The sequence below is a fragment of the Watersipora subatra genome, chromosome 1 (assembly GCF_963576615.1).
Source record: "Watersipora subatra chromosome 1, tzWatSuba1.1, whole genome shotgun sequence".
Taxonomy (NCBI): Eukaryota; Metazoa; Bryozoa; class Gymnolaemata; order Cheilostomatida; family Watersiporidae; genus Watersipora; species Watersipora subatra.
Window position 1 is genome coordinate 76,016,768 of NC_088708.1, and position 14,540 is coordinate 76,031,307.

A 14,540-nucleotide genomic window follows, 5' to 3' on the forward strand; every position below is an offset into this window, starting at 1 on the left:
TGTAGATTCTAATTTATAAGTCAAGCCCATTGCAAAAGGTTTGTAGTATTCGAATGTCAGTTTGAGATTTTTTCTTGTAGAAACAAAAACTGATGCCTTGTTGAGTTTAGTGCAACCCAACACAATGTGTAACCATAAAACATTCCTTGCATGAAAATATTTTTGACACGCCGCTCATTATAGGGTCACTCAACATTTGCTGTCAAAAGGATGTAAAGTAATTCTGACTCTTCTGATTTATATGCATATATGGCCTACTATATATATACTACTATACTACCTTCACCTCAACAACAAGCATCTTCAAACGCTCTCATGCAGATGTTAACTATTAGCTCACAGGACAAAACAATTCTTGCAGGCCAACTTGAGTCTATTTGAAGGCAAAATTGATCACATTCCTTACATGTTATACATTTTGCAGTTTTTCAGACCAGGTAAGTTTGCACATTTGTGAATGCATCAGGTTTGGTAAATTGCATCGCGTGTATGCTGGCCTAAGCTGCCGATTTACTACTGCTGTTAACTATAAGTTGTTACTTTGTGCCACAGAGCATTGAAAAAAATCGGATTGCATATATCAAATGTTTTATGCTGAATTGTCTATTCATATTTGATAAGTCATCAATTATGAAATTTTACCGCTGTGCTGTGAGCACAACAACACATAGCAGAGGCAGTTTACAGTTCTCATACGTACCACGATTTTAAAAGCACAAACGGCTGTTTAGAAATATGCATGATAAGAATTTAGCCAGCATGAACACTCAAACATACTGACAACCAAAAGAGAAGTCATTGTGCTCCATCAAGTTGCGAGGAATCTTACTGTGTAACTGTTCCGGTGCTCATAACATGAATGCTTTGTTCACATACTTTTTCATAGTAATTACAGTGTAGAAATAGTTTTCAAGTTTTTTTTCAAAAAAAGAGCTGCTGCTGACTAGGTATGCTCAGTGCAATACATGCTGACCTAAAAACATCTACTAGCATAGGAAATGCGTTTCTAAACAGAATTGGTATAATGTCCACAGAGTAGATAACTTCTAGTTTGCTAATTATCTGTTTGTATTATTTTTGTTGAGTTAATAAATTATTAAAACTTTTTTAGCACACTTTAAAGTTTTGTGGTATGTTAATTGATGTACCGTTACCAGCTACCTCCACGTGTGGTAACATTTGGTTAAACCTTTACGTTGGTGAGTTGTCCTTTCTTTGCGTGTAACTTTTCTCATAGAGCTATATCGTAGCCCAAATCTGTAGTAGCCCAATCGCAAAGACAAGAAACTTGTTTTTATATTTTGCAAAGCAATTGGAAAACAATTTGAAAACTACTCGCTTAAAATTATTTTTATTAGTAAAGTTTGAATTCAGTTTTAAAAATTTCAAACAACAATAATATCAAAAATATTGTTGCAAAAAGTTTAGTTTAATACAAAGCTTAAAGGTTATGCTCGCAAATCCGAGAGGGGCGTTGGATTTTTTGATAGACTCGCAGTATAAAGACACTAGGAAACGAATTGCTAGGTTTGTTATCAGAAAAATGGTCACAGATGTATTAACTTCATTTTTGTAGTTACTGAACTTATTACACACATTTCAATTAGTCAAATGACAAAAGGCGTCAATTGTGACTAGCTAAATATGGAATATCGCTTCGTTACTAGCATTACACGCGCTCTGTGTTCTTGCTAGCATTTCCTTGAAGATTTTGTCAAGGTGCCACTATTTCTGCTTTAAAATTTTAACTTGGTTGCTATGCAAAGTCATATTTAAATATATGATCGTAGACGATGAAGTTACCTATGTTACGATACAACTAGCTCTGTTGTACGTAACATATATTGAATGATTTGCTACTAGAAGCCTCCTTAACATGCATTGTCGCGTCCTTGTTATGTCGATATTTGGCTAGTTTATAGAATGTACTTATATTAAATGATCAGTGGAACAAAAAGAAACAAGTTTTCTGTATTGAGAGTATTACAATTAATTTGATCGCTTGTTTAAAAAGAACAAATTCATTGCATTTACATATATGTGTATCAAGCAGCTGAAACTTGTCAATATTTGCAAAAGTAAGTTGTTTGCTAGCTACTATAGTCAACCAATATATATATATATATATATATATATATATATATATATATATACAGATAATGGTTGAGACTTCACTGATATAGTGCTCAAAGTGGTCCACCGAGCCTGTATAAGTACAAAGACGGAAAAAGATTTTAGCAACAGTTTATTACTTAAAGTTTCATGATGCAAAATGATGTTAAGTTTGCACCAATCTTCAGATAAAAAATTGTATGACATAAACACAAAACCAAGAATACACTAAGAACACCAAAATGAAGAGTTACCTGTATAAGTACAAAGACGGAAAAAGATTTTAGCAACAGTTTATGACTAAAAGTTTCATACTGCATGCAGTAATCATCAGATGCTAATGTGAAGTGCTTGTGTATAATACTTGGTCAAATCAAGTATAAAAGCCTAACTATTAAATTGGTTAATTGGTGAGCTTAGCCTTAGATAGGTAAAATTTGGTGGCGTGTCTACAGGATGTTACTATATCACTTCTCTGATTCAGGGTAGCCATGCGAGGTTGGAAAATTATAAAGTACTTTTCAGTTAAGCATAGATTGCACTTCGAAACACCATTCTGAGAGGCCTTAGCTCTTAGAGTAACAATAGAGGCCAACTTGAAAATAGTAAACTACTTGGATACTACACTGAACCTGAACAACGGCGAACACGCGCCTTATAGAAAGCCAAGCAATGCTGTGCAATATGTGCATAGGAAATCTAACCACCCTCCAGCCATTATACATAACATCCCAAAATCAATTAACAAGAGACTGTGCACAATATCGTCCAGCAAGGCCACTTTTAATAGAGAAATTGAGCCTTTCCAGGAATCACTATCAAGAAGCGGCTATGACTACCAGCTGAGATACGAGCAGGACAATACTAATACCACTGACAGTAGGAATAGTCGGAAACGTAACGTATTATGGTATAACCCTCCATATAGCGAAAATGTTGCCACTAACATCGGAAGGCAATTCCTACTGCTAATCAAAAGATTATTTCCTAAGAACAATAAGTTAAACAAAATCTTTAACCGAAATACTGTGAAAGTTAGCTACAGCTGTATGCCTAATTTAAAATCAATTATAGACAAGCACAACAACAAATTGTTAGCGAACTTTTCGACAGACGAAAGCAGCAGAAAATGCAATTGCCGAAATCGTAACGAATGCCCTTTAAATGGTCAGTGTCTCACGAGTTCTATTATTTACCAGGCAACAGTTGACACAGACGGCAGAAGCAGTCAAACATACATCGGATTGACGGAGAGGCAATTTAAGGACAGATTCAACAACCACAAAACATCCTTCGGTATTAGTGACAAGAGAAAGACCACCAAATTAAGCAGATATATATGGCAATTAAAAGACGAGGGAAAAGATTTTAGTATTGATTGGAGAGTAATAACAAGAGCTAAGGCCTCTCAGAATGGTGTTTCGAAGTGCAATCTATGCTTAACTAAAAAGTACTTTATAATTTTCCAACCTCGCATGGCTACCCTGAATCAGAGAAGTGATATAGTAACATCCTGTAGACACACCACCAAATTTTACCTATCTAAGGCTAAGCTCACCAATTAACCAATTTAATAGTTAGGCTTTTATACTTGATTTGACCAAGTATTATACACAAGCACTTCACATTAGCATCTGATGATTACTGCATGCAGTATGAAACTTTTAGTCATAAACTGTTGCTAAAATCTTTTTCCGTCTTTGTACTTATACAGGTAACTCTTCATTTTGGTGTTCTTAGTGTATTCTTGGTTTTGTGTTTATGTCATGCAATTTTTTATCTGAAGATTGGTGCAAACTTAACATCATTTTGCATCATGAAACTTTAAGTAATAAACTGTTGCTAAAATCTTTTTCCGTCTTTGTATATATATATATATATATATATACATACATGTATATATATATATATACATACATGTATATATATATATATATATATATATATATATATATATATATATATATATATGCATACATGTATATATATATATACATGTATATATATATACATGTATATATATATACATACATGTATATATATATATACATGTATATATATATACATGTATGTATACATGTATATATATACATGTATATACGTATATACATATATATACATGTATATACGTATATACATGTATATATATACATGTATATATATATATATATATATACATGTATATACATGTATATATATACATGTATATATATATATATACATGTATATATACATGTATATATACATGTATATATATATACGGCTATATATATATATATATATATTGGTTGACTATAGTCGCTACAAATTGAGTAGCAAACAATTGAGTAGGTAAAACTTTATCCAGTGTAAATTGGAGTAAGTTGCTCCACGTACAAATTTATTTCCTTACATTTCCCTTCACATTTCTCCAAGGTAACTCTTATTGCTTACTAGCATTCACCCTGCAGTTTGTAATGTTCAACATAAATTGCTACACCGCTATCATAATGACAATCCATGAGCAAATTCATTGAGGGTAATTGCCCTTAATGCGTGTGAAGGTATATTCTCGAGTTTCTAATCTGATGGGTGTATAAGAGGCTGGCTCTCAAGAAACAGACGAACTTTTGAAATCAGATGCTCTTAGTGACCTGGTGGAAGGTACAGAGCATTATGAAGTATGGACGAAATCACCCAAAAGGTGTAGAAATGCATGGCGTTCACGCAGGCTAACAGACGCACCTACACACACGCGCGCACGCACACACGCAATAACAGTGTAGAGTTTGTTGATAGAGACTTTTTCGGCACAATATTTCTTCCTCACTAGCAGTCTGCTGCAGTTTTCATTAAAATATTCTTCACAACAATCATGATCTTATGGGAGTTTTTGTAATTTTTTAGCATTTAGAATAAAACTCGCCTTCGTTTGTTCATTGTTCACTGACTATCACGGACTGATATATTGTCGGGTTTTTAGGAATGGCTGCTAAGTCATCCTGTCCAGCAATCACCATAACGATTGGCATTCTAGCTATTGCTTTTGCAACCTACATTGGCTGGGCGTGTCCTCCTCCATCACAAAGACTCAGAGAGTGGGTGAAAACTGACTCATCATATTTTACAACTCGAGGAAGAAAAATATTCTATAAAGGTTTATAAGCTAATCGTCTCTGCGTTGACTGAAACTACTAGTCTGTATATACTCTGTCACAGTTCTCTAAACTGTAGATTATATACTAGCATTCAAGCAAGAAGTGTCGATGTTGTTATGAGAATGTTATACAAAGAGTTGAAAAATAGTAGTAACTCTCAAATTGTGTTCTCAAAAGAGAACAAACTAAATTTTTTTCTTTTTTAGACGCGTATGGAGAAGGCAAGCTTGAATTATCCGGAACAATTTTGCTTCTTCATGGATTTCCAACGATGAGCTTTGACTGGATAAAGGTGCTATAATGTGTGATATGAAGATTTCTTACTATTTAGATTATTCTAAGCCTGGAGATGAAGTTTTTAGACACCAGACTCTAAAAGAGTATGCCTCTATACCGCTCTATTCCGCCTCTATTGCTTCTATACTGCTCAGTTGCACTACTGCTTCTATACATTTCACTTGCGCTTCTTCTATAGGGCTTATTCTCGGCTAGATTTAGTTGAACAGGAAGTCTGACTGTCATATCCAGGCTTTGTATATAGTCTATAAAGGAGATTTTAGAAAATCTCACCTTTAATCGGTTTTTTTGACACATTTTGCTGGTGTTTATGTAGGCATAGAGAAGCTCATTGAAATTTCCATGTTGCAGATGTGGCCAGCCCTGACTAAGAATTTTAACAGAGTAATTGCTGTAGACTTTCTTGGTTATGGCATGAGTGACAAGCCTGTAAGTTATCTACCCTCTTTTCTACTTTCTTTCTTGGTTAGGAATTATCTTCAATCTTTCTTGGTTAAGAGTTGTCTACCATCTTTTTCTTTTTTGGTTAGGAATTATTTGCTTGTTCATGTTTAAGCAGAGCGTTTACTTCCTGCTGACACCGTCCTGCTTTTGATGATCTGCCAGTATCACGCCGACTGTTTGCCTTGTACAATGGTAGCTCTGCAGTGACATCAGTGACATGCTATACTTTGGTGAAACCTACATGCATGATTTTATTGTACTCTCAAATTCCCACGTGAGTCATACCTACATTTTTGTTTTGTTTGTAGATCGGACATCACTATAGTTTGATAGAACAAGCAAATTTAGTCACAGATTTGTTAAAAATGTTGCAAGTGGATAGCTTCCACATACTGTCTCATGATTATGGTGACTCAGTTGCACAGGAGCTGTTGGCAAGGTAATAGCAAATCAGCAATGCATAGGTCAGTGTAGATGTAATAGTTTTGTTTGACTTGTATTTAGTTATGTGTTTTTATGTTACAATACTTCCACAAAATTTTGCGGCTATGCTGAACCACAGAAGTGTGCATCATAGGCATTCAGAATGCCTAACATACATGTACATGTATGTGTGCAACTATGGTAGTGCAACTATGATAGTTGCTTTTGATTGTTGCATGGTAATCCTATGCCTAGCTATAATATTATAAGGTAGCTCTTGTTTCATAAATGGGTTTTTAATTGTTTGCTTCCATTTGTTTTAAATCTGTAATCTATATTTGTTGCAGAATAATTATGCAGTAAACTATTCTTTACGAATGGCCAAAGATAACTCAGTTATTTCGACAGAAATTGAAAAATTTTAAAGTTTCCTGCAATATTTCTTTAGTGTATTTGCTTGCTTGTTGTGAACTGGCTCCTGTTTTTTATCATAGATGTGATGTAAAATCCCAGAGTGCAGCAAACTTTTTCATTATCTTATAGACAACAACTATTGCAGCAAAGTTTGTGTGGAAGTGTTTAAAAAAATTAACCATAACTTACAAACAAAAGTGTTAGATACAGACAGGCTAGTGTGTTTATATAATGTTTCAAACTTGAAAATAACAACACTAATAAACAGGCAATTTGCGTCATCTCTGATCAACAATGTGTCTGTATCACCTCTGATCAACAGTCTGTCTGTGTCACCTCTGATCAACAGTCTGTCTGTGTCACCTCTGATCAACAGGCTGTCTGTGTCACCTCTGATCAACAATCTGTCTGTATCACTTCTGATCAACAGTCTGTCTGTGTCACCTCTGATCAACAGGCTGTCTGTGTCATCTCTGATCAACAATGTGTCTGTATCACCTCTGATCAACAGTCTGTCTGTATCACCTCTGATCAACAGTCTGTCTGTGTCACCTCTGATCAACAGGCTGTCTGTGTCACCTCTGATCAACAATCTGTCTGTATCACTTCTGATCAACAGTCTGTCTGTGTCACCTCTGATCAACAGGCTGTCTGTGTCATCTCTGATCAACAATGTGTCTGTATCACCTCTGATCAACAGTCTGTCTGTGTCACCTCTGATCAACAGGCTGTCTGTGTCATCTCTGATCAACAATGTGTCTGTATCACCTCTGATCAACAGTCTCTCTGTGACACCTCTGATCAACAGGCTGTCTGTGTCACCTCTGATCAACAATCTGTCTGTATCACTTCTGATCAACAATCTGTCTGTGTCACCTCTGATCAACAGTCTGTCTGTGTCACCTCTGATCAACAGGCTGTCTGTATCACCTATGATCAACAATCTGTCTGGGTCACTTCTGATCAACAGGCTGTCTGTGTCACCTCTGATCAACAGTCTGTCTGCGTCACCTCTGATCAACAGTCTGTCTGTATCACTTCTGATTAACAGGCTGTCTGTATCACTTCTGATCAACAGTCTGTGTGTATCACTTCTGATCAAAATATTCTAGTTACATCTTAACAAATCAGGAGAAAGCATTGCTTTTTGCATTTCCACCCATTTTCAATCTATGCTGCATCTTGCCTTCTCGCCACATTTGATATTACATCACTGTTCAAGCCACTTTCATGTTGTAGACACAACAATGGTGAAACAGCGTATGAAATCAGAAGTGCTTGCTTACTGAATGGAGGCAAGTAAAACTTGGCTCTTTTTTAGATAAATTTTGTGTTTCCAAGTGTTAAGTGCGGTAAGGGTTTGAGATTTTTCAGTGAGGCATAGAGGAGGAAAGAGCTTCCAGCATTAGTTATTAGTAAGATCGTAAAACTTCTTAGCTTAGTTGCTGATTTGATAATTTCAGTAAATACATTGTCAGTGTCATAGAAGGTGATGGGAAAAAAACTGAAGCATTGTTTACTATAGCTTTCAGACTGCATTTGTTTTTCAAGTACCACATTATTAGTGACTGTCTACATCAAAATTATTTCAACCTTATTGTGGTAAAACAAACTTTCAAATACAATAAAAACTTTTTAATGTTATTTCAAAAAACAATGAAAGTAATGCATTTAAAGACTGTTGGAGCAGGATTGCAAGCAGTATTGAACAATGAAGCATGATCCAAAGTCTTGTTTAGTAAATCATATACGGAGAGTAACGGGCTTTAGCATTAAATCACTATTTCATACCATGTTTTCATTAATAATCACTATTATAGTGGAAATGCAGCTTCGGTAAGCGCTGTATTTTGTAGGCATGTTCAAGGAAACAAACTTTCCTAGGCCAATACAAAACTTACTGACTGCATCACCGCTGGCTGGTGACATTCTCTCTCTTCTCTCTAACAGATATATATTTGGAAGGGGGTAAGCAGTAGTAGTACCTAGTAGTACACGCTTTTCACTCAGCTCTGGTTTTGAGCTGACATTCTCATCTAATTAAAAAAATACAGCTTTAGTGCTGATGCAATATGATGATAGCAGTAACAGTAACTAGACATGCACAGTGCAACCAAACTAATTCTCCCTGTTTTTACATGCAATAACAGCATATCGATGTATGAGATGCATGCAATTTAGGAGAAACGAGTCTGATTTTTTATAAACCATGTACGATAGGAACAATGATAGACCATTTGAGATAAAAATATTGATTAGACTACTTGTGATAAGAAAAGTAATGAACTAATCGCGTCGTAACTTTGAGAGACATGAGTACTGAGTAGTCTGTTGAGAGACATGAGTACTGAGTAGTCTGTAGAGAGACATGTGTACTGAGTAGTCTGTTGAGAGACATGAGTACTGAATAGTCTGTTGAGAGACATGAGTACTGAGGAGTCTGTGGAGAGACATCTGTACTGAGTAGTCTGTTGAGAGACATGTGTACTGAGTAGTCTGCAGAAAGACATGTGTACTGAATAGTCTGTTGAGAGACATGAGTACTGAGTAGTCTGTTGAGAGACATGAGTACTGAGTAGTCTGTTGAGAGGCATGAGTACTGAGTAGTCTGTTGAGAGACATGAGTACTGAGTAGTCTGTCGAGAGACATGAGTACTGAGTAGTCTGTCGAGAGACATGAGTACTGAGCAGTCTGTTGAGAGACATAAGTACTGAATAGTCTGTTGAGAGACATGAGTACTTAGTAGTCTGTTGAGAGACATGAGTACTTAGTAGTCTGTTGAGAGACATGAGTACTGAGTAGTCTGTTGAGAGACATGAGTACTTAGTAGTCTGTTGAGAGACAGGAGTACTGAGTAGTATGAAAAGAATAATAAACTTTGCCACAAGTTATGTGTTCCTTTGTGACTGGAGAGATATTTTTCATCATTTTTCAATGATACTCCTTAAGAATTCAATGAGAGTAATAAATTTAAGACTTTTATAAAATGCACTCGAAATACAGAAAGATTACTTTTTAATCTGTTGCTTCATCATACAGTTTGCAAAGAACTCGGCCAACTGATGATAATTTAAATTTATGCTTTATAATGCTGCACAGATTCAATGTACAATGGGAATTATTCCCATTTGTACATTGAGTTCCTATGTGCATATTCCCATGTGCATATTCCTATGTGCGTGTATTCTATGGGAATTACTTTCCAACTTTTTAGTTTCTGCAGAGTTTTTTGAATGTTTGAAACAAGGTACTGCAACTAATAGGAATTACCAGCTGTCGCTTGAGTAATTCCATTGTATTAAATGCAGTTATAAATGGCGAGCTAGTTTCTATTGGAGCATTGCAAGTCATATTTTGCTTTTTTTATAAAGTGAGACTTTCACATGCAAGTTTTTTAATGCCCAGTTTTGTGTAGTACATCGGTTCCCACAGTTTTAATTGTTATATCCATTCTCATATGTTTATTTATACAGGGAAATTGTGCAGATATGTGTTTTGTAAGGCTCTGTAGTATCACAAGCAGGTAAAATGCTCTATATGATATGTGATGCATTCTATGAGTATATCAATGCTTGTGAAAATAGTAAATTAAATGTAACTGAGATAAGAGGTCTGACTCAATCTGTTGAGCATGAGCTATGCGTGTGACCAAATAAATTTCGGGTATTTGATAGGAACGTAGGTTACAAGAGAACCATAGGGTGCCTAGATGGTACAGAAGGTCATGTTGCATACCTATTCTTGTCAGGGAGTTGCTAACATCACAGATTTGTTTGCATCTAACAGGCTATCAGATGTGTTTGGCCCAAATAGCCAGCCAAGTGAGGAAGACTTGTATGACTTTTGGTGCGGTGCTTGCCACAAAGAAGGCTACAAAAGCATGGCAGCGTTGTTGGGGTACATCGGTGAGAGGAGTCTACATAACACGAGATGGCGAAAAGCACTACAGGACAGCATTGCACCAATTCATGTCATCTATGGACCAGCAGACCCAGTCAACCCATCTGGTTTCATAGACTTTTACAAGTAAGTTCTTCAAGCGATGCTTTCCTTTTGTCTCTTGTGGATGAGAAAACTCTTGCTATGCAAATAGCTGTTTTGCTGGACTCTGATGGAACACACATGGCACTACATGATGCATTTGTGCTGTAATTGCACCATAATTATCTAGCGACACACTAACAAGAAGTTATTGCCTCTTTGTACTTGACAATTGTTTTATATTAGCATATCTGAACTCTCTTAATGAAAACATTTACCTAAATTAAAATGGCGTTGACAAGACTTGTTCATGTATAGTTAGGTCCTCAACTGAGAGATTTTACATTTAGCCAAGTTTTGGGCTTTTGTGGTTGTATATAAATGAAAATTGATAGAAAGAAAACATATTTGGTTTTGTCATTCTCAATACTTTGAATACAACGAGACATATTCTAGTGCATAAAGTATTTTACAAAGAAGTCATCAAGACATTAAATAATTTCAAACTAATTTCAAAATTTCAAAGCCATTATGCAATGGTCAATTTGCTTGAAATCTGGAACAGGACAGGGTGTAAGACTCATCAAATGAATTAATAATGAACAACAGCTAGCTACATGTTTGTTTAGGTTAGCCACAAACTGTCAACATTTCTGTGTGCTTCTGCAGGCGAGAGATTGTGAACGGCAGCATAGATGTGCTAGTGGAAGGAGTTGGTCACTATCCTCAGTGGGAAGACAGCGAGACAGTCACTAAACTCTACCTTCAATTTGTAGCTTCAAATCTTTGATGTCTACTGTCTATGTTGATAGATGTAATACTTTTTTACACTTCATCATGCATAATTCTATAGTATTTAGTTGTTTGCTTGTGGCTATGGTGCAAATCATGTTTTACAATCCTCATTTCTATTAAATGTCATTTGATACTTTGGACTTTTACAAATCCTCTAGTAAGATCTCCTTTGTGGCCAGTCGAGTCACTCTTCACCGGTTCATCGCCTTGGAGAACTTTAGTCTGATTGTCTTGGCATGAGCGAAGCGGATAGGTTTGTTTGGGAGAGAGTTGGTGGCCGAGCGGGTGACAGGACCATTGTATGTCGAGATGGAACTAGTTCGTTGGCTACTAGTGGTACCTAATGGCTGTCTAAAGTAGTTAGATAATCTCCCATCCGGTTTATTGGCCACGAGGTCATCAGCCATGTCAGGTCTTAGAGTTCTGAACGCGTGAACCACTTCTTCTACAAAACATCAACATGAGAGCTTGTGTGCATGTTTAAAAATATATACGTTAGATTATGGATGGGTTGAAAAATAGCTAGAGAGGTGATCGCAAATTTAACTCTCGCCACGTCAATCAACGAGTTGTGTGTCTATATGAGATACCAAAGTTACTCTAGAAGCTAATGGTAGAAGTTTTACCTGGCATGGATATCTTAGAGCTGTCATCAAATTGAAGAATAAATGCAACTGCCTCTGCAATATCTTCCACTATTTGTTCCATGCTACCGACAGTCGTGTTGGGAAATGTTATCATTGTGGTCAGAGAAGAAGTCACAGTGATGTTAGTTCTTGTGTCTACAAGTTAAATATCATTGTTTGGGATACAAAATAAATGTAACAGCAGAATCACATCCTGCCACGAAAGAGGGAAAATAATTTATCAAAATTCTAATGATTAAGTATACTCAAAATATACCTATATAATTTACCTTGACCTCTTGTCCACTCATTCTATTGCATGCATTTGACCATTGTACTGCGAAAGATTTAAATTTGTCAAAATCTTTCAAGAATATTTGACAGTACATGCAAACAAATGTTTGCTAGGCTTGTGTCATTTAGGTACTCGCGGTCCAAAAGTATAAAACTTCATGTTGATATTATAAGTTAAATATTTGCGATACAGTTTAACAGATAGAATTGTCTCAAAATATGTTTGAATGTTGGACTCATTGCGTAGTGCGCAGCCAGCGCAAGTTACTATATAAATGTCCAATACCATGCAAATGCCCCTTAACCCGACACTCTTAATACACATCATCCAGAGTATGCTGCTTGTGAACTGAATGGGCTTTCTGTTACCTGGCCAGAGGTGCTGAAATGTGAGCTGAACAAGGCGTTCCATGAAGGGCAGATGGATGACTATGAGAGAGTTCAGAGATAAGCCCAGGCTAGCTAGCATCTGGTAGCTGTTTGGTATAGCCACAGTAATGTCACTAGAGTGTGTCTCCAATAAGACATACTCCATGGGTACTTGCATAGCTTCTGCTGTACGCTCGAAAGCCAGTGCTTGCTCCTCTCGTCCCTTCTCTGGAATAGGTAGGCGAAGGTACGAGTTATCTATCCTTGAAATGTTATTCTCATAAATCTGGGGTGTACCATGCTTTCTCAATTTTTGCTGATGAAATAAATTATTGATACATTTTGATGCGTAACATTATTTTGCTGGATTTTGTTTCATTGTATTATTGAGTACATTCTTAATACAAAACAAGTTACTGTTTAGACAGGTGATATGACAGAAATGTAGGTTCGGGTCTACTTACTGGTGTCGGCTATGCACGTGTACATGATGTACTCAGCCCAGCCATGATGCCAGAGCTGACAGGCATGATGACTCGTTCTTGTATCATAGTTTCCCAGGAGTATGACATCGCTCTGTTTCAATTATACAATCCTGTGCATTAACTAAAACCTGATTTGTGATCACAACTTCAATTGTCATCTTCAAGCCAACAAATTGTGTTGGCATAAATTAACATAAGTGTCTCTGTGCTAACACTAAACACACATTGTGTAGCCTGCCTATCTTGAACATATAAAAAATAGAGCACATATCTTCTATATAGCTTATTCCCCTAGATATCAGACAAAGAAGTTACCATCATAGTATCTAGTACAATTGCCAGCTACCATTCGTAATATTACTAATTCAAAGAAATTAAATCTAGAAAGATGTGCTATGCGCTGCCGAAACCGCTAAAGATATAGCATAAGAACTCAAATCTCATTATAAATTTTCCTTAAATCTATGCTTACATGTGATTCATCACGTAGCCAATAATCATTTCATAAACACGAGAAATGTTATTGCTGAAGAATCACAAAGACCCGTTGAGGAATAGTATTAAAGTTCCTACAGAATACTTCAACTGATGAAGAGAATCACAAAGACCTGTTGAGGAATAGTTTTAAAGTTCCTACAGAATACTTTAACTGAGGAACAGCAATAGCTTGAATAAACATAAAACTGCATAGTAAGCTAGCAAATCATTTCTGTTGCTCATTACGATGGATACAAAAAACCGGAACTGCTAAATAAAATCGTCAGTAGTTTGGGTGCGAGTCAATGACACACAGTAGGCAAAACACCGAACCAATTAGCAGCATTAGTAGTATAGTGAGAGCAGATCTACACACCTTTGCACTTAAAGTTGGATTTTGGGTACATTTTAGCCCGAGAACCTCGGAGAATGGTGTTGTCTGATGGAAAGTTTGGGGGGGGGTAGGTGTGTGAGTGTTGGGAGCTAAGGTTATGAAGTTTGAGAGGAATTGTGGGAAGGATGCGGTGCCGGTCTCGAGAGGAATCGCGGGAAGGATGACGTGAAGAGGGGCGACGGTTTCGCGTTTCGATGCGACGGGTTTGGGGTTTCGTCGACGTCGACGAGTTGAGCGATCGAACGTCGAATGGTTGGGGTCGGGTTGGCGACCGGTGGGGTGAACGTTGTT

The 14,540-nt window shown here is 36.5% G+C and overlaps 1 protein-coding gene across 2 annotated transcripts; it reads left to right on the top strand.

The window, feature by feature from the left end:
• The first annotated feature begins 1,395 nt into the window (after positions 1 to 1,395).
• On the top strand, positions 1,396 to 11,744 carry LOC137403854 (mesoderm-specific transcript homolog protein-like). Of its 2 annotated transcripts, XM_068089941.1 has the most exons (9): positions 1,396 to 1,527; positions 5,075 to 5,248; positions 5,456 to 5,541; positions 5,898 to 5,975; positions 6,299 to 6,429; positions 8,067 to 8,122; positions 8,684 to 8,795; positions 10,615 to 10,854; positions 11,479 to 11,744. In XM_068089941.1, the coding sequence occupies exons 2-9, from the start codon at positions 5,077 to 5,079 to the stop codon at positions 11,597 to 11,599; spliced, it is 996 nt and encodes a 331-aa protein (XP_067946042.1). In that variant the 5' UTR covers positions 1,396 to 1,527; positions 5,075 to 5,076; the 3' UTR covers positions 11,600 to 11,744. The 2 variants fall into 2 exon arrangements, with proteins under 2 accessions (XP_067946042.1, XP_067946052.1); XM_068089951.1 differs by lacking the exon at positions 5,075 to 5,248 and having other exon boundaries at positions 1,455 to 1,527.
• The last annotated feature ends 2,796 nt before the right edge of the window (positions 11,745 to 14,540 follow it).